This window comes from Dromaius novaehollandiae, chromosome 2, assembly GCF_036370855.1.
Source record: "Dromaius novaehollandiae isolate bDroNov1 chromosome 2, bDroNov1.hap1, whole genome shotgun sequence".
Lineage (NCBI taxonomy): Eukaryota > Metazoa > Chordata > Aves > Casuariiformes > Dromaiidae > Dromaius > Dromaius novaehollandiae.
In genome coordinates, this window is record NC_088099.1 from 127,369,149 (window position 1) to 127,387,521 (window position 18,373).

Here is an 18,373-nt window from a genome sequence, read left to right on the forward strand (position 1 = left end):
GTATCTTAACCACAGAAAAAATATATTCTCTTACATATTCCAAGACTATTATATATGTTGACAAAAGCATGGCAAATCAAGACCTTTCCTTTTTGTCTTAAAGGAGAGGTCTTTGCCTTTCCGTGATCAGGGAAAAGAAAAAAAAAAAAGAAGGTATTCTGAGATAAAGGAAAAGGTGATAAAAAGACAGAAAACAACTTAAGAATAAGCAATCATTTTTCAAATTTCAAGAAATATACATCCTTGCTTTTCTGCTGTACATGACAGTACAGCAGCTTCTTCATAACATCCCAATACAGGAGAATGCAAGTTGGGTGATGATGTTTATTGATAGAATTAAGTTATTTAAGGTAGTTAAAAAAAGAGATACTAAAATAAAGATTCTGTAATACTGAGTAGCAGACAAACTGGCAGATAACATTCCATGTCAATACAGGCAAAGTAATGAGTACAGGAGATTACAGCCAACTATACATACACAGTAGGGAGCTGGAAATGACCCATCAGCACAGTGGAAAGATCTTGGAAACACTGTGAAGAGCTCTTTGAAAATGACAGCTTTAGTTTATTCAAGGCCAAAAAGCAGAAGAACGTTAAGAATTATTAGGAAGAGAATAAAGAACACAAAAAAATCCAACTATATAAATCCACAGTACACCAAACTGTCAGTGTATGCAGTTGTGTTCCCTTTGAACTAACAAGAATGCAGTAGAACCACAGCAGGTGGAGGACAACAAAATGGAATAGCTTTCAGAGGGAACAGTTTTCAAGTTAGAGGGTAGAACTCTGCAGCTGAAAAAAGAGGTGACTACTGAGGATATGCTAAAAGGCTAGAAAACTGTGAAATACAAAAAAGGATAAATATGTGAGAATATTGCATTATTTCTCACAATAAAGAAAAATGAGGTATCAAATAAAAGAGCAGGTTTAAAGGAAAAGAGAAGTACTTTTTCCACATAGTGCACAGTTGTAGAACATGGCAACTCGATCTCATATATGCAAAGAATATAAACTCATATAAGATGCATAGTATTTAGATTCGTAGAAGACCCATCTGGGACTATTGGACACAAAAATACAACTGCAGATTTAGGAAGTACTGCTGTTTGTTGAAAGCTGGGAGACTTCATTGCAGAAGTTTCTCTGTTTGTATGCTCTGATCTTATTCTCTTACCCTAGGAATCCACTACTGGTCACCACCAGGGACAGATTATTTGGAAAGATGAACTTTTGATGCAGTAAATTCAGCCAGCCAACCATCAGAAGGTTCTGTTGATTAGACATCTCTACAGCAAATCTTACTGCAGTTAGTAACTTTAGGTTTCCCAACTATGATAGGCTGTTTTCTTTTCTTTTTCATGTCATAAGGGGGGAATTTACAGCAGTACAGAAAAGTAGCAATTTAACCTTTTTTTTAATAAAATCAAGAATCAAGAATCAAGGAACCACAGACTATCTGTACTAGAGTATCATCATATAGATATTATTTTATATCACTATATCTCCTTATGACTGAAGCTAAATCAAAATTTTAACATGCCATATGGCATGCAATATCATGTTATGGTTTATTCTTTTCAGTATCCATGCAGTTCCAGTTTTCTTCTGAATACTGATGTATTCAGAAGGTATGTGCACAGAGGTATGCTAGTAAAGAGCATGTAAGAAGTTCTCCTCCGCACAACTTAAATTGAGAATGCAGCCTTAGCCCTGTGGTTCCCTCAAAGGTAAGGCTGGACCTTACAAGTAAGGCAATATAACCAATAGCTCCTGTCCAAAGGGTGGTTCTTCTTCCCCTACTCCTCAGCTAGGCATTCCCATCCTCTTCCTTTTATCAGCACTGGTGCTTGGAGTCAGCTATGCTGGAAGCCAGTCCCAGTACCCAAATTGGCAGAAAGTTAACCTTCTCCCCCCAAAAAACCCAAAATATACAAAGATTATTTTTCTGATTCTTTAAGTACTTGAATCAATGTCATCATCAACTCAGAGAAGTGCCAGTGGCAGGAGTGAGACAGAGGCATGCAGCCAGCGGTTGAGTCAAAGAGGTAGTGCCAGCCTTTTTAGCCAGAGCCAGCTGTTCAGATTAGCTTAGTTGTAACATACGAATAGTGCAATGAGAGACATGCAGTCCCCCAGATGTTTTCTCCCAGTTCCAAGTACACTTGGAGATTTTAAACTTTTTCTTAACCTATATGACAGGCTTCTAAAGAGATAAGTATATCAGTTGGGTGCCTGAACTTCGAACACTTACATTCAGATTGAGATTTGATAAAATTTATTTAATATTTATATTAATTAATATTTGATAAAATAACTTTCACAAATAGATCTAGCCGTATTTCCAAGGAATGGTTTTACTAGTACAAAGGACAGCTTATTCTGGCAGGACTGTGGCCAGACCAGGAGCTTTTTGCCAGTATTTCTGTACTATTCAAGCGCCCGAAAGGTAGACAAAGTTTTGCATCTTTACTCATCAGTTTCACTAGATATCAAGCAAACATTCAGGAGGATTGCCTCCCTATTCTGGAGAACTGGAACTCAACCTTTGATAAGACCAGATGTATCCTAGTCAAAGTGTAAGATTTATTTTTTTTTTAGTAGTATGGGTCTATCTGATGAAATTTCAATTTTTTTTTTTTATAATTGAACACCCCCATCTAGCCCTATCCTTTATTTTTCAATAAATAGCCAAGTACAGTCTTAATTCTATCAATACTTGCCTATTTGATCTTTCTAGAATTCATAAAATTCTGATTCAGAGGTCACAGAAACTTCTAAAACAAGATCTAAGAGCTTTTTTTTTTAATCTGGAAGGTGATATTTGTCTCTCCTATTAGGAATATGTATCTTGAAAAATAAAGTGTATATTAAGTGTCACAACATGCATTTTTCTATATTTAATTATGAACAATAATTATATAGCTGCAAAATCAGTAAGTAGTTATGAAATTACAGAATGGAGTTTGCCTGTATAATTAACACATTTCTTGCATATATACACAGTAATAATAACCAGATTTTACTTTTTTCCCAAAGGAACTTGGTGTCATTGAGTACACAAAACAAATCATGTCTCCTTAATGAACAATCCTATCATTTATTGCTTCTTGGTTGTTCAGTTTGTGGCCCCATGCCTCTTTTACCATTCAATATTCATATCTTGCTCTTATCAAACCTATTAAATAGTCCTGATTCATTTATGACACATCATATCGAAAAGACAGTGGACAATCACTTAATTACAGATTTTATCATAAAATGTGTGCAAGGAATCATAAATTCTGGCATTTCTTCCCTTTGTCCAAGCAGCACAGAGCTGCCATTGTCTCCTCAACCATCCCCTCTCGGTTCCCAATTCCTGCTCCCACTTCTTTCTTCCACTTGTTACAACCTCCCTTCCCACTCACACCATGGCTTATCCTTTTAAAATAGCCTCTTAGCATATTCCCATGCTCTTAACCTCCTTCCATAATCTCCTACTCCCAATCTTTCTTTGCCCAGAGAGTCCCAGTTCTTCCCCCAACCACATCTGATCAAGTGCTCTTTCCTTCCATACCACCGATTCCTCAGGGTCCCCTTGACCAGACTCTCAGCTTCCCTCCATCTCCTTCTCCTGGATCCCCTGAACACCAGTGTCCATCCCTTCAGACAGACCCTTTAAGGGTTATGAATCCCAAACTCTTGCCCAAGGCAGTCCCTGATCCCTTTGGATACTACTGCCAACATTGAGTCCCACTCTCCCCTAAAACTGCCTGTCCCGCTCCGCTCCTATTTCCCCAGTCCTTCTCCCTAAGGATACCTCCTCTGTGCTAAAATCAGGCAATCTCATTTCCATGCCACTTGTTCTCTGGAACAGGGGCCATGGGCAAGCAGATGGGGGAAAAAAAAAAAAAGAAAGGGAAAAAAAGAAATAAAGAAAATCCTTGCTCCAGATACAAACCTAACAGAGTCTGGGCCGAAGTGTGCGCAGTGCAGAAGTTCTTTGAAGAACGCAGCTGCTAAAAATCTAATGAGTACATCCAAATTCTGTCTTCCAAGATACATAACACAGGAAAATGTACATTAGGAATGGAAACTAAACTATGACTAAAATCAAAGTAGAATCTCAAGGAAAAGTTCTGCAGTATTTTAACTCAAGATAACAATATATTCTTCCCTATTCTGCTTTTACAAAAAGGCTGGAAAGCTTTGGCTCAAGTTTTCCAGAAAAGAGATCAACCTGAGTAAAATACTGGGAACAAAAGTGTGATATTACAGAAAGGTTTGAAAAAGTCACAACAGAAAATAAAGTTTAAGGATATGGCCATAATTGAAACAGTTACAGGTATTTAATTGCCCCTTTGTTTGGAGATGAGATGAGGTAACTAATTCTCTGATTGCTCTTAGCCTAATATTATAACATGCATGTTGGTTAACTTAAGTTAAATTGCCTTTCTTGATTTAAGCACGCATGTGTCCAGGACACACACATGATCTGTTCAATCACATCTCCATGCTGAGAGAGAAATCACTGCAAGCTGGGACAGACAGTTACATCTTCAAATGTGTTAGTATGATCCTCTGTTATCACCTTCCAGTAGAAGGTCTCAGGAAACCTGCGCAATATTTGGTGTTACCAGCCCTTCTTACAGTAATGATATTTCTCTAATACTTGGAGAAATAAACAAATAATACATAGCACCAACACAGGAATTAGATTTAAGCTTTTCTGCAGAAGCAAGAATGAAGGAGAGATAACCATTCTTGTGAAACGTTCTTAAAACCTCTAATGACAAAATTTTAGCATACCTGATTTGATATAATTGGTAAAGAGAGCTTTAGGTTAGCCTTGAACTATGGCATAAAATTGAAATTCAAAAACATGCAAGATTTAAGCCTCCAAATAGCTTACCAAAAACAGAGGTTTCTTAAAGCAAAAACACAAATAGAAATTATGTATCACATTATTAGAAACATACAGGACTCCAGTCTAGTAGCATATGCCAACTTAAATAGAAGACTTTCCTGTTATAGGAGTCTCTTTCTGCTCAGAAATTCCATCCAGCCTAGAAGTTTGGGAGAGAATCTATGTTATTTTGAAACTTCTCAAATGATAACTTCTTAAGACATAAACAACTATTATGAATAATCCACTTTTGTAAATTGGCCCCTCATGCTGAGGAAGACCCCTTCCAGCCAGGACAGCTATCAGAGATAAAGCCATTAATATCAGTAGAATATGATACTTGATCCACAAACAGGCAATTTTTATCTCACAGTTTACCCTGTGCTGTTAAAAAGGAAAAAGAGAGTGAGAGGGGCAAACAAGTAACAAGTGCTTTAAATGAGAAAACAAGCAAGCTAAAACTGAAAGTATGCTGATAAAGTGCCAATAACTACTCTATGAACATTTCTTTCTGGATGTCACTGTCAGTTTTTCCTTACCATATATTCCATATTGGAAGCTGGTGGATACACCTGACCCCGTAATTTATTATGAAGATCCAAGATACTTTGCATATCACTGTCTGTGATAGCCCTTTTCCCTCTCTGCTTGGCGATCCACCACTCACCATCTTCATCCATGTACTTTTCCAAAAGTTCCTCTAAGAGCGTGGCATTGGGAAGAATCATTGCAGAAACTGCTTGAGCTATGAATAGCAAGGTAGTTACTCTGAGCCATTCCTGTACTACATACTTCATGATGAATGATCTCAAAATGCTCAGGAGTTAGCTCCAAGACAAAGTCTTTCTTCCAGGTCTGTCAGCTGTAAAGGCATAAGAGAGAGCAATGTAATCTTGAGGTTGACGCATTGGCCTGTATGAATCTGCTGAGTAACAAAAGTCAAACTGTAGTGGGTGGAGAGTTTCCCAGTGTTGTTTTAGGGAGACAGATGAGGATGCTACACGTACTTTACACCAACAAATGTGTGCTGTGTTTTTTGAAGGATAGCTTATCTTCAACCTTAGGATCATTTAAGTGGCTTTATAAAGTACACTGGCATGCCCACTTCAGTGGCTGCTTGCAAGAAAGCATGCTTTTCATATGTACTTAAAAGGAGCCAGGCATTACTGAAGATTAGACTTTAGATAAGGTCTTCCAGTACTGGAATTTATGAACAAAAAAACAGTTCAAGCTAAAAGGCTTGCACTCAATGCCTAAATGTGAACTGAAGAACTCAAGAAAGTTAATATGAAATACACACTCTTGGTGCATTTGAAAACATGATTTTGATTAAGAAAGAGTTTTTGCTTTATGATTTCCCAGCATCTAGTAAAACTAGAAGTATTCAACTCTGTCAGACAAATGGGGGGAGATAGGGTTATTCTATTTACTGAACAAAGAAAGGCACAGCTAACTCTGAAAAAGTAGTGCTAGCAGGCACAGAACATCCCCAAGCCCCACTCCTACGTGCCTGAGTACGTATCGGCAGCAAAGCCCGCGGGCTGCCTCACTCCGGGTCGAAACGCATTAATACCGCCACACCAACCCCGCTGCCTCCAGCCGTGGAGAGGAAACAAAACGACGAGGAAGGGGCAGCAAAGGACTCGGCCGGCAGCGCCGCCGGCAGCAGCCTGGAACGGGGGGCCGGGGGGCGCCCCGGCCTCGGCCCGGCCGGGCCGCCCTTGAGCACGCCGGGAAGCTGGCCCCGAGCGAGCGCTGCCCCGCCGCAGTCCCCGCGCGCCGGCTGCGCGGGCGCGGGCGCGGGCCGCCCGCCGGGGCTACGCCGCCGCGGGGATGCCGGGGGCGCGGCCGCGCGCCGGCGCCGCGAGAGCCCTTCCTTACCCTTCCGCCGGCGGCGGCCGTCCCGCCGCGGGGCCCGCCGCGCTCCGCCGCCCTCCGCGCTCGGGTGGCGCGGCGCAGCCCGGCCGCGGCCGTGCGGGAGCGCCCGGGCGCGCGGGGCCGGCGGGGGCGAGGTGTCGCTGTGCGCGCTGCCGGCTGCCGCGCCGCGCCGCCCCGAGCCGCTCCGTGCGCCTCCGTCCCGGCCGCCCGCCCTCCCTCCCCGCCGGGCATTTATCGCGGGCGGCGGTGACGTGCGCGGACACCACTCCCCGGCACCCCGCCGGGGCGGGCCGCGCCGCACTGCGCCCCGCTCCGCTCCGCGCCGCCCCGCGCCCGTCCTCACCTGGGCGAGGGGGCACAGCCCACACCCCGGGGCGGGGCGGGGGGCTGGGGTGCCGCGGGCGCCCCGGCGCCGTGTAGTCCGGCTGCGGACCGCGCAGCATCCCCGGGGCGGCAAACCTCAGGCGGGACTTCTGCGTCCAGCCGGATTTTGGCCTCGATCCTACAAATGCCCAAAATAGGACAAGACGGGGCCCCACGCCCTGTCCACCTCCGTGTGTTGATAGCTGGGTAGGGGATGCTCGGTCAGTCTGCTCCTGCTGCTGCAAAGCAAAACGGAAAAGCCGTCACGCATGAGCTCTGCAAAGCTGCGGATGCATGGATATGGCAGGAGGTTTCGGGACAGGAATTTTGCTGTGGACTCAGACCAGCTGCGTGAGGCTTCTCTGCATGAAGTAGAATTCAAAAACTTGTAACCACTCATTTCTGTTTCTGGCAAGACTGGGAGTCAGGTCTTTTGCATTGTATTTGCATCAACATCTCGTAGTCTAAATCTTTTTATGCAGGCTGATAAAGACAATATTTCATTTATTTAGTATAATTTGGTGCAATGAACTAACAAACTGTACAATCAAGCAGATTCCAGTCTTCACAGGACTGCTGTGCCAGCTTGCAAATGTTTGCTATCTTTTCATTTGCAGAAACCGAGAGACTGAGATTAAGATTCATCAGAATTCAGCTGGCTCCAGACATCGGCTCTGTAAATACGTCCAAATTTCATCGGCCCATGAGAAACAATGCCATGCAAGTAACCCACTGCTTCTTATTGTACTCTTTCTTTCTCAGTGTTAGTTATAATTTGCCTAACCACTATGAACCAAACCTGTGTTGCAGGGTGCTATGGGTATTACATATGCACCACAATATGCTGAGTTGTTTTGCTCCACATTGGTTCCTCTTTATGACTTTTTCTTTGCAATGCTGAGGTACAGATTTCTGCACTGAAGTATCATCAGCTAAACTTTTTTTTCCTAGCAAAACTGTGACATCTGAAGTTTAAGGCAAAATGTCATTGTGCAGCTTGATATGCACACTGGGTATAAGTTCTTTGGGGGATTACGCACCAGGATGCCTTAATGCCTGTCATTTTTTGTACTGAATGATGGGCTATACTTATAATCTATTCATCAAAAAAAGTTTGAGGGAAGAGAACGGAAACCAGAAATGAGGAGAACTTGGTAGACTCCACAAGCCAGATCTGAGTTTTTGTGATACTCGCATCCCATTTATCTTGCTAGATGTACTTGCAGTTTCGTTAGACCTCTGAAGGTCAAGATGTAGCCTCTGTACACACAGAGCGCAGCTTCATTATCACCACCTGATGAGGAGTATGTGTCATACCACGCCATTTATTCTTTGGGTGGCCCCAAGTGTTATTTCATTAGAAAATAGCAGAAAAGGGGAATTACTTTTATGGTAGTTTATGGTTGCACATTATCATAACCAACAAACTAAAAAAAAAAGGAGTGAGGGTATTTATGGGGTTCATCAATCACTGTAAAGCACTTTAGCTGCCCCCCTTATGTCAGTACTGGGCAGCTGCTGGGCTTGAAATAGGAATATATAACAAACATCATCTTGTGTCTTTCATTTTGAGTATCATCATGCTTTTTAGAAATCACTTGATCATACTTGGGCTCTGGCAAATTGAAGACCTTACCATATTATCATGCAGGTTTTAGATTCAATACTAAGACAAAGAAAGACCTCATGCCAACTGATCTTTTTTTTTTGTCGGTTAATTAATCAGCAAGTGAATAAACCCCTTACGCTCTGCGACTGTGCCCTTTGTATTTCATTTATGGCTCTGTGATTTGTGACCACATAAAAGCGTTGTGACTTTGACAGATGAGATTTTGACCTATCCACTAATTTTGTGTATCCATAAATGTAATTGCCTGAATCTGTTGTCTTGATCAACTTGTAAGGAAGGAGGAGACCATTTTCTCATTCTGTGTTATGCTGGATTGGTGTAAACCTCTGGCACTGAGTTTGCAACTGCCATCCTTAATTTAAAATTGTTATACTTAACACTTAAGCACTGTTACATCCACTGAAACAAAAGCTAAATATCCTCCCTTCCCAAAGGCACACGCAGGGCATATGCAGACAGACAGACTCATCAGCTGTTTTCTGAGTGAGCAGCAAAAACAAAAAAGAAATGACCTGAAACAAATCAATAAGGGGGCACCATGTACCTGCTGGACAAGCATTGCCAATAAGGCACGCAGAAAATCCGAGGAAGGAATATTTTTAGCCTAAACTTTAGCTAAAACATGGTTTAAAGTTTGAAGGCAATAAAATCTTCTGCAGCTTGAGTCTTCCTGGGTTTGAGGAGACAGGATTCCAGCAGTCATTGTATATAAACAAAGGACTGAATGAAAGATATTTTACTTCATGATCAGTTTGTTTTCCTAATAGAAATAATACACAGGGCCCCTGAGTGTGGAGAATTGAGTTAAGAAACGGTGACACCACCAAGTAGGAAAGACAAAGTCTCTAATACATATAAACACATACTTAGCAAATCTGCTAAATTATAAAAGCTGAGACTTTAATTCAGAACAGGCAGAAGAAGCAAAGTCCAGGCCATCTTTCTGGTGATTATACACAAGCTTAGTTACCATACCTACTGGTTTGGTACTTGCCATTGTAGTATCACAGCACTGCATTCACATAAAATAACTATTATAAAAAAGTCTGATTCGTGAAGGGACTTGAGTGTCTAACTGCCACTTTTTTCCAAAATTCAGGCAACGAGATCCACAAAGATACTGTTTTTTGCCTGGTCCTGTAGGGGCAGACAGCGAGAGATTGGACAAGATAGAGTTAAGGAGCCGAAAGCCTTGGGAGAAATAAATAGCAGTATGTAGATAAGGTAGTAGCCGTATGGAATGAGAAGGAGTGATGATGGGAACATGACCTTCGGGAAAGTACTGATCCGGGCTAGAGCTTATATAAAGGGCTTGCTTGCTTGAATAAAGTTGATTCTGATGCAGCACATCAGAGTCCATGAATCAGACCACCACATGGTCCCATAGGGAGGTAAGATTTATAGGAACACTTTTTTCACCTCAAAATCTGCCAAGCACCTAAAGCATCAGGTGGATCCACATCACTGCCAATGTCACCAACCTGCCGCCAGGCATACAAACTCCCATGACTTTCTCAAAGCGGGCATTCCCTCTCTGCCTATCCCTACAACACTGCAAACTGTTCCAGACTTCCACAAAAGATGGCCAAGCATGAGACTTTTCAGGAGATGTGTCTGTACAGCAGGAGACCAATTTTCAAATTTCAATATTTGCCTAATGTGGAGCATGCTCCTGAATGCTCCTTTGCTAGGACCTAGCAGAATACCTTTCCCACCGTGCTGTGGAGAGGACTGATTTGATTTTGCTTTTGGTGACTCTTTTCGAATCCACCTCATTCTGCAATTAAACATACATGGGACTACAGAAAGCAAATATATTAATCTATGGGTTGGTGGTTAAAATGGAGGAACTGTGCTCAAATCCTTGTTTAAGCTTTTGCCCAAGCTGTCTCTGCAGTTTCTGGATTTTCTGCCTGGTCAGGTTTTTAAAACTGTCACAAAGGGCTTCTGGCAAGAGCAACAAAAGAAATAAAGTGAATCTTCTGCTGGTATGTTTGTGCACTTCTGGGTATGTTGGGAAACCTTTGTCCAAAGCAAAATTATTCCAGTGTTGCAAGACCTTTTGATAGTTGGGTTTCTTCAGCTGAAAATGTCTTGGCCGTGTCCATTGCTGAGAAGTTTGGGAGCTGTTTTATTCTGAAGGAGCATGGCTACATTGGTGGTTCAGAGACAGAACTCAACAGAAATTTAATGGGACATTATTTTCCTATGGCCACTTTACCAGGTTAAAAAGATGTCTTAAGTTTCCACAACATGTCTGTCAGAAATCACACAAGTACCTGGGCACTTTACATGTCCCAGGTAGCGTCTCAAAGCATTTTCTTTTATCAAAAAGCCTCACTATGCATTCTCTAGTACCGTTTGCACAATCTGCTGTTCATCCAAAAGTTGATCATCTTCAGACATTGTCGCACCTTTAGAATAATTATTATATGCATTGATTTTGGTATTTCACCAGCAGAGCTCACAAAGAGGATTGTGATTTCTCAGTGTGTCTCAGAGAAACTTGAAAAATATTTAAAAGACCAGCTCTTAACAAAAATACTCAGAACACTTCACAGTTACTGGCCTTTGGTAAAAGGAGCCACTTTCCGTTATCATATATTTTCCATCACTGTGATGGCAAGAAATATTGGCAGAAACATTGATCTGCACCAAATTCATCAGCTATTTCACACAAGTGCCTGAAAAAGTATTCACAAATGTCTTTTAGAAAGTAAATGAACTAGTCAAATTTAAACTGGGTTATAAAGATACATGATAGACATGAAATAAAGTCACAAAGTGATTTCTAGAACAATTATTTGAACATAACTTATTATACTTAAGTTATAAATAGCTGTCATGAAGATTTTCCTTTTGTGTTACTAGTTAAAAATATTTTAGAATTGAATGCAATGATTGCATGAGGACAGAATTATAATTTTATTATCATTGTATTACTGTTAAAGAGTCACTCTTGCCTATTGGCAGTGATTGAAACCAATTATTTCTTCTTAGGGGAGCTTCTACTTTGCTTCTAATTGAGATTAAGAACAGCTTGGTTTTTAGTTTAATTTTGGCCAACATCAACAATGAACAAAAGTTATCAGCAATTAACATTCTGCAAATATTCTGAAATCAGAGAAAGATGTTAACCAGTGGAGAAATGTCAAAGCTACAGGCCACTGGGGAGCTGGAGTATGCAGAAGGCAAGCTATCATTAGGAAGAAAAATGTCATGACTTAAATTACATTAAAGATAAATATTAGAAGAAAGATACAGGAAATTTTTCTGATTTCTGAACAGTTCTTTACTACAGAACTGGTTAACTTGCTACCCTTACCTCTTAAATATATAAAGATTGAAAATTATTTTGTTTACCAAACAGAAAAACTACCAAAATGAAGAACAATTGGACTCTTGCAGAAATAGTGTCTGACTACGTAGCACTCATCGCATCAATATGGTGGTTCATAAAATATAGCTAAAGACAAAAACATACTTCTCCTTTTTCTCAGTATCACAGGATATAATGAGTCAAAACATGAAATAGTTGATTTCAGTTCTCACCCCTCTCTAAAAGGATTTGAGCCTGAGCGTGCCTGATTAACTCCCCCAACCTGTGCATTACTGGCGTTCTCTCTGTCCCTTCTCTTTCAAAAAATAATTAAGCATTCTTTCAGCCAGGAAGATGTGTAGGAATGCTTTTGAACCCAGTGGTTAGCACACTTCTGGAAAAATGAAGTCACACTGAGAACCCATATTTATATTTAATGTATTTGAAATAAAGTACTAATTGGGGCAGGTATGTGGTGCCTTTAATCCTCTTGTGAATTTAGCCTTCTCTCTTTGCTCACAGCAAAGCTCGCAACCATCTGCATCTCTCATTTTTCCTCTGGTTTTTGTTATGAGCATGCTCGGGTTTTTTCTCTGTCTCAACACATATAACCAAATAGCTCCAACCAGTTAGAGCTTTAAGCACAGTGTTTGCAGTCCTGTCTCAGAAACACTTTGTTCCAAGTCCCTTTGTTGCTGATTGACTTGGAATAGGACTGAGAACTGAGCTGGTGGTTTTTATTGTCTCCAGCTATCTGCTCAATAAAATAATTTAACTGGATAAAATGTTGCTTTTGTGGTCATGGAGCGTTACAGAGACAGGATTGGAGCATTTTTCCGCAAACCCATTTTTGCCCCAAGATAAGTAGGTATTGTTATGGTAACTTTTGAACAAAAGCTCATGATAAACTACATGTAGTTTTCTATGTTTTTATTATAAAAAGTGGCTGACAGTTTAATTAAAAATTTATATGTATGAATCATATGAACTACAGGTTTGAGGGAGAAAAACAAAGTGTAAATGCCTTCCTGCCAGTGAGAATAGAGCATTTAACTTCACTGTGGCTTAAAAGTGTAATTGTAATGGTTCTGTGCTGTTCAGTTTGATGTTGTGAGTGTCATTAGTGCCTTGTTTACTCTTTGGAAAAGAAATGTCTTGACTTAGCTGTACCACTGAAGTGAGATGGGTCAGTGTTAAAAAGTAGCGTCTTCGTTAACATATGAATTACAGCAAGCAATAAGAAAAGGGAAAAAAATCTTTGAAAATGGGAATCTATGGAGAAGTATGTCCCTAGACCAAGACCAAAGTCTTTTTTTAATGAAAATGATCTGTGGGGTGAAGAGATTTCCCCCCCCCCCCCCCCCAAGGAGTAAGTTCCATCTGTCCAAGCATCCCAATGGCTTGTCTTAATTGGATGTCATAGAAACAGAATCACTGAGATATTATAAAGTTTAGGTAGTTAAAAGTGTAATTTTATTTTATTTCTGAATGTCTAAATCTAAGCATAGCAATTTGTTTTAATCTTTAAAATGTAAGAATAAGCTAATAGCATAAGATTTGCCCTGCTGGGTCAGATCAATGGTCCATCTAGCCCAATGCTCTGTCTGCAACATCAGCAATAGAAAGGCTGTTTAGGGAGCATATGTGAGCCTGGACGCTTTCTGCAGTCTGTTCCCCCTGCAGACTGACCTCCGCGCCAGCAGTGGCCAGCCAGGACAGAAGGAGAGGCCCTGCCCTACGGCCTGTGTTTGTGATGGGGCACACGGGCCCCACAGCACAGGAACTGGAGATCCCCACCGCCCCATCTGCCACCCCCAGACTCCTCAGTTTACCCTCGTTTGAAAGGGGAGGGACAGAGAAATGTACATTTATACATAAATGTATTTGTTTGATCATGGTGGTGAGGGTTTTGTAAAAGTTTGTAGATTTCCAGCATGACCATTGGTGCTTACAGTGGCACAGCTGAATCACCTGTGGTCTGCAAGTATCAGCCTAAAACGTTTTACCAAACGTGACAAAGTCTGCAGGACACTCATCTCTATTCCCTGTTGAAAGCATAAGAGCAATGATGGGTGACAGTACATCACCCTACAAAGGTGAAGTGATCCTCACTTAGTGGGGAATGATGCAGACGTCTGTGCTGAGCTCTTGCTTCACTGAGTGTGAAGAAGATGCTTACTGTCGTTATCTAGATTGAGTCATTGACTCTAGATTATAGTTATTATATTGCCAGAAAATTCCAGACTGACAGTTGCTGTATGTGAAATGTGCATTTTGCTGGTTGGAAGGAAGACAGAGACCAACTGCTATCACATTTGATGCCATTGACTCCTATTAATGTTTACCTGCTTTATTCTTCACAGCTGCAATAAGGCAGATGGTGGCAAAGTGAGACAAGGGACTTCAGGCAAAGTCCTCAACGCAGCAGCACCACAGAAGGTCCTTTCTCTGACAGGGGAAGCATCTGAGTGTTGATGTGAGTTGCACAGAAGTGGCATGACCAATGCTGTGAGTTACGTAAAACTAATATCAGGTGAGTGCTCCAAATCCCCCTAGTTCAGAGATGTTATAAGTGAGCTGAGAAGAAAAGCATGACTGGTCAAGGGGAGGGAAAGTACCACTGCCATGGCCCCAGAACTAGAAAGGAATAAGTGCAATGCCAAAATGTTTGACTGTCTTACTGACAGAAATGCTAGGGCCAGGTGGTGTCCCCTTTATGTATGCGTTGTTTTATAAACCAAATACATACCAAACAGGACCTATAGGTCTGCTTCTGTACAGTTCCCTGCAGTATATCATATTAGAGAACTTCAGATGTCTTGCCTGGCCTCAGACTGATCTTGATAGAAGAAACCTGGTTTCATCCTGGGACATCCTCTGCCCTAACTGTGACTTTCTCTTGGACTTAGCTTCTGGCTTGACCCACATCACCCTGGGTCATGAAATCTGTGGGTGCCATGATGAGGATTAGGTGTATAGGAGGGAGGCCCACTTCTTCATGCACGTCAAGCTTCTGATGACTGGAACAGCATAACAAACCAAACTGATAATGACACTGGTAGAGCATCTTCATCTGCAAAACCTATTCAGGTGCCTATACTGAACCATCTTCATTAGTATCTGTAGCATATCACACTGTTTCATGCTGCTACTTGTGAGGAGCTCTTTCATAGCAAGCTTTTTTCTAGACATCTAATACATCCAGCACTTCTGTCCAAGTACAGATGTTAGATATCATAACCCATAGTCAAATACAGAATGATGTACATCAAAAAGTACTTAAATGTCTTGGGCCTTGCTTTAACTGAACCCCGTGTCATTTTAATTTGGGCAAGACCAGACAGAGGTGTCATAATCCCATTGATCCTAGCGGCATTTCCCTAGAGAAAGAGGAAGGTCAGCATTGATGCTTTTAAGGGATACAGGGGGCAGCTGCACCCAGTAGCGTCAGAAGCCAAATGAACAACGGAAGTACTGGTGAAAATGCCTGTGAAGCAGCCAGTACGTCTAGGGCATAGTCCAGCATAATTTCTTACAAAGTTAACCCATTATTTTTTTCTGAACAAATCTCAGTGGACACAGGGATATAGATCAGACAGGATTATTTGTATTATCTAGCTGTTACTATTTAATTTGGCCCTAGGAGTCCTTTAGCATCTCATGAAACCACAGCCTAAAAGTCAGGTTATATTACCTTTCTCCACATACTGATAGTGTAACCGGAACCCTCAGAACACAGTACTATGCAAAGATTGTTAAGAATATTTAATTCTGATTTTTTGTTGGCTATATTCTATGACTGAGCATGCTAATCCTTCTATTATAGGTTGTGAGTAATTCTTTTTTCTTCTGCAGAAATTACTAATATCCTGTTATGTAAGAGCAAGGTCATTACAAATTATACCAGCATGGACAGTTGTGATCAATTTATTAAGAATTAATTTCTGTCATCCTGCATATCACCTCAGTTTTCAATAGTAAGTCATTCTAGATAGCAAAAATCAACACAATGTTTAAAACAAAGATGTTAAGATTATTACTTTTTATTATTATTATATTTCCTGTGAATTCACAGATAAATTTAATTAAATGTGTGATTCAACAACCTCATGAAAAGAATAAATGGTTTAAAAATTGATTCATAAAGGAAGATTTAATTAGAATTACAAAGGACAACTAAACCTATGAACTTTGTCTGTTGGAATATGGCCTTTTCATAAGCATAAGATCTTTGAAGAAGGTTCTCATTAGCATATATGTATATTTTGCCCAGCAGCACTTTGGCCAGACTTATTCAAGTTTCATTAATATTTTAAAATTTGTGGCAAAAATGTAACTTTAATTATAGGTTTGGATTATTTGAAAATTAAAATACTGCCTTTAGCTGTACTAAAAGAGTGCTCAGAAGAGACCTTGTGAGAATCTTATTTCTCCTTAAATCCCACAAGACGGAATCAATTTCTATTTTAATTAATATCTTATTTACCAGTCATTTACAATTCAGTGTGTAGCCTTGACTGTCAGCACCTCTAAATAGGCATTCCTCACAATGGGTAAATTGTCTTCTAGTATCAGGCAAGGGTCTCTGATGCAGTACCTTTTTTGAGGCAATGAAGGCTTTGTGAACCTTTCCATGTGACGCATTTGGTTGTATCAAGGAGAGAAGAATTGATTATAAAACAGCAAAACTGATAATTGTGCCTGGTGCAGGGGTACCAGGACAGGGGTGGACTGCCACCACCGCTAGCAGCCACAGCTTCCAGCTCTGCGCCTAGTTGTGTGCAACGCAGGAAGAAGTGTTCTTCACCCCTCATTTCTTCCTTAAATCTAAGGGTGTCAAACTTTGATTGAATGAGGTCAGCTGAGCACCAATTTCTCCTCCCCACTTCCTCTTGTCCCAGTCCTGAACTTCCCCCTTCCTCCACACTTCTGCTATGTCTTTCCACAGACAAACAACTCCCTCACAGCAAAACCCAGCCCTTTATCTTAAACCCCTTCGACTTTGTTATTGCATGTGCTTACCTGCCTCATATTGGTACCTCAAACTTATCTCCTCCTCAGGAATAATCCCCTTTACAGTTCCCTAACTTACTATGTCACCTCACAGAATGACTATATAGATATTTCCAGATAGATATATAGTTTATATACCTTCTTTTTACTTGTGTAGCATGATTTATGCTTGAAGAAAGTCCTGTATTTGGCATCAGTATGGTTATCCTGGTGGCTACAAAATATAAGAGGACGTTTATTAGAGAACTCCTTTTCACTAGGACTCTCCCATTTTGCCAGTCTTCCATAATCTGCTTCTCTGAACCTCTCTTTCCTCTAACCCACAGTAAAGCAGAGATCTTTTGCCAAGAGCTGGGGAATATGCTGCATCCATAGCTGCTATGGTGGATGACAAACTCACACAGGGGAGTTGAGTTGCTGCTTTGAAGGAGTAACACGTTTAAAGGAGTACATTATACTCATCAAAACACCAATCTGTTCTCTGAATACTTATGTTATAAAGCATAATTACTAGCTTGCAGAATGTGGGGGCCTAGAAAAAGGAAGTTCAAGCAAGCAGTCTAGTAAACGTTTTGCAAAGAAGCTTTCAGATTTGCAAGGTCTATTGGCACTTTCTGAAACAGTGTCGCCAATGTCAGCCAGGTAGGTGCCATGGAAAACACCATCAGGGTAAAAACTAAAAGGTCAGCTTTCCTTTTGTGCAGGTTGTGTGTGCGCGTCCTTCAACCATCTTGCTTTAAACAGATTGATATCTGTATGTGCACAAGTATTAAAACATACATTCTTACACTGGTGCCAGTGTCTGTTTTTCCTAAAGAAGCAATATTTAAATATGCAAACAAGAGAGTTTCAGAAATGTGGATTGCAATATTTTTACACTACAGTTTGTTCTTGCCTTAAAAAGGGGGGAAGAGAGACAGGTCTTTCTCATGGGAATGAGAGCATTGGGATCTTGGCATCTTTCCAGCGATGGTACCTGACCGATATGAGGATAACTTTAGTGAGCTATATGTCTTTGTGACTTAGTCCTCCTGAGAATACTATGAAATTTAGTGAGAAAAGTGAAGGCAGCAAAGTTTACTCAAAGTTTGCTTTCTTTGGAAAAGGAATTTAATGTGGATTCATTTTAATCAGGTTGCACCATGCGAGAAATACACTGACTACAGAGAAGCTGTGAAATGTCCAAAGTGCAGCAGAGGTGCTGGATTTACAGTCTGGATCTCACAGGGGACCAGGAGAGGGCAGGCAACTAGAAGGTTCCTACTTTTTTCCCTTTTTTTTTTTT

The 18,373-nt window shown here is 40.9% G+C and overlaps 1 protein-coding gene across 3 annotated transcripts in view; it reads right to left on the reverse strand.

The window, feature by feature from the left end:
• The window catches only part of CRISPLD1 (cysteine rich secretory protein LCCL domain containing 1), a 42,308-nt gene extending 35,306 nt beyond the window's left edge, over positions 1–7,002 (reverse strand). For 2 of the 3 annotated variants that reach the window (XM_064507374.1, XM_064507376.1), the window contains exons 1-2: positions 6,767–7,002; positions 5,425–5,747 (exon numbers count right to left, since the gene is read on the reverse strand). In XM_064507374.1, the coding sequence (XP_064363444.1) occupies positions 5,425–5,682 (258 nt within the window). In that variant the 5' untranslated portion in view covers positions 5,683–5,747; positions 6,767–7,002. Of the gene's footprint in view, positions 1–5,424; positions 5,748–6,766 lie in introns of those variants that run through there. The other variant, XM_026115250.2, reaches the window with a different exon arrangement.
• Between the last annotated feature and the right edge of the window lie 11,371 nt (positions 7,003–18,373).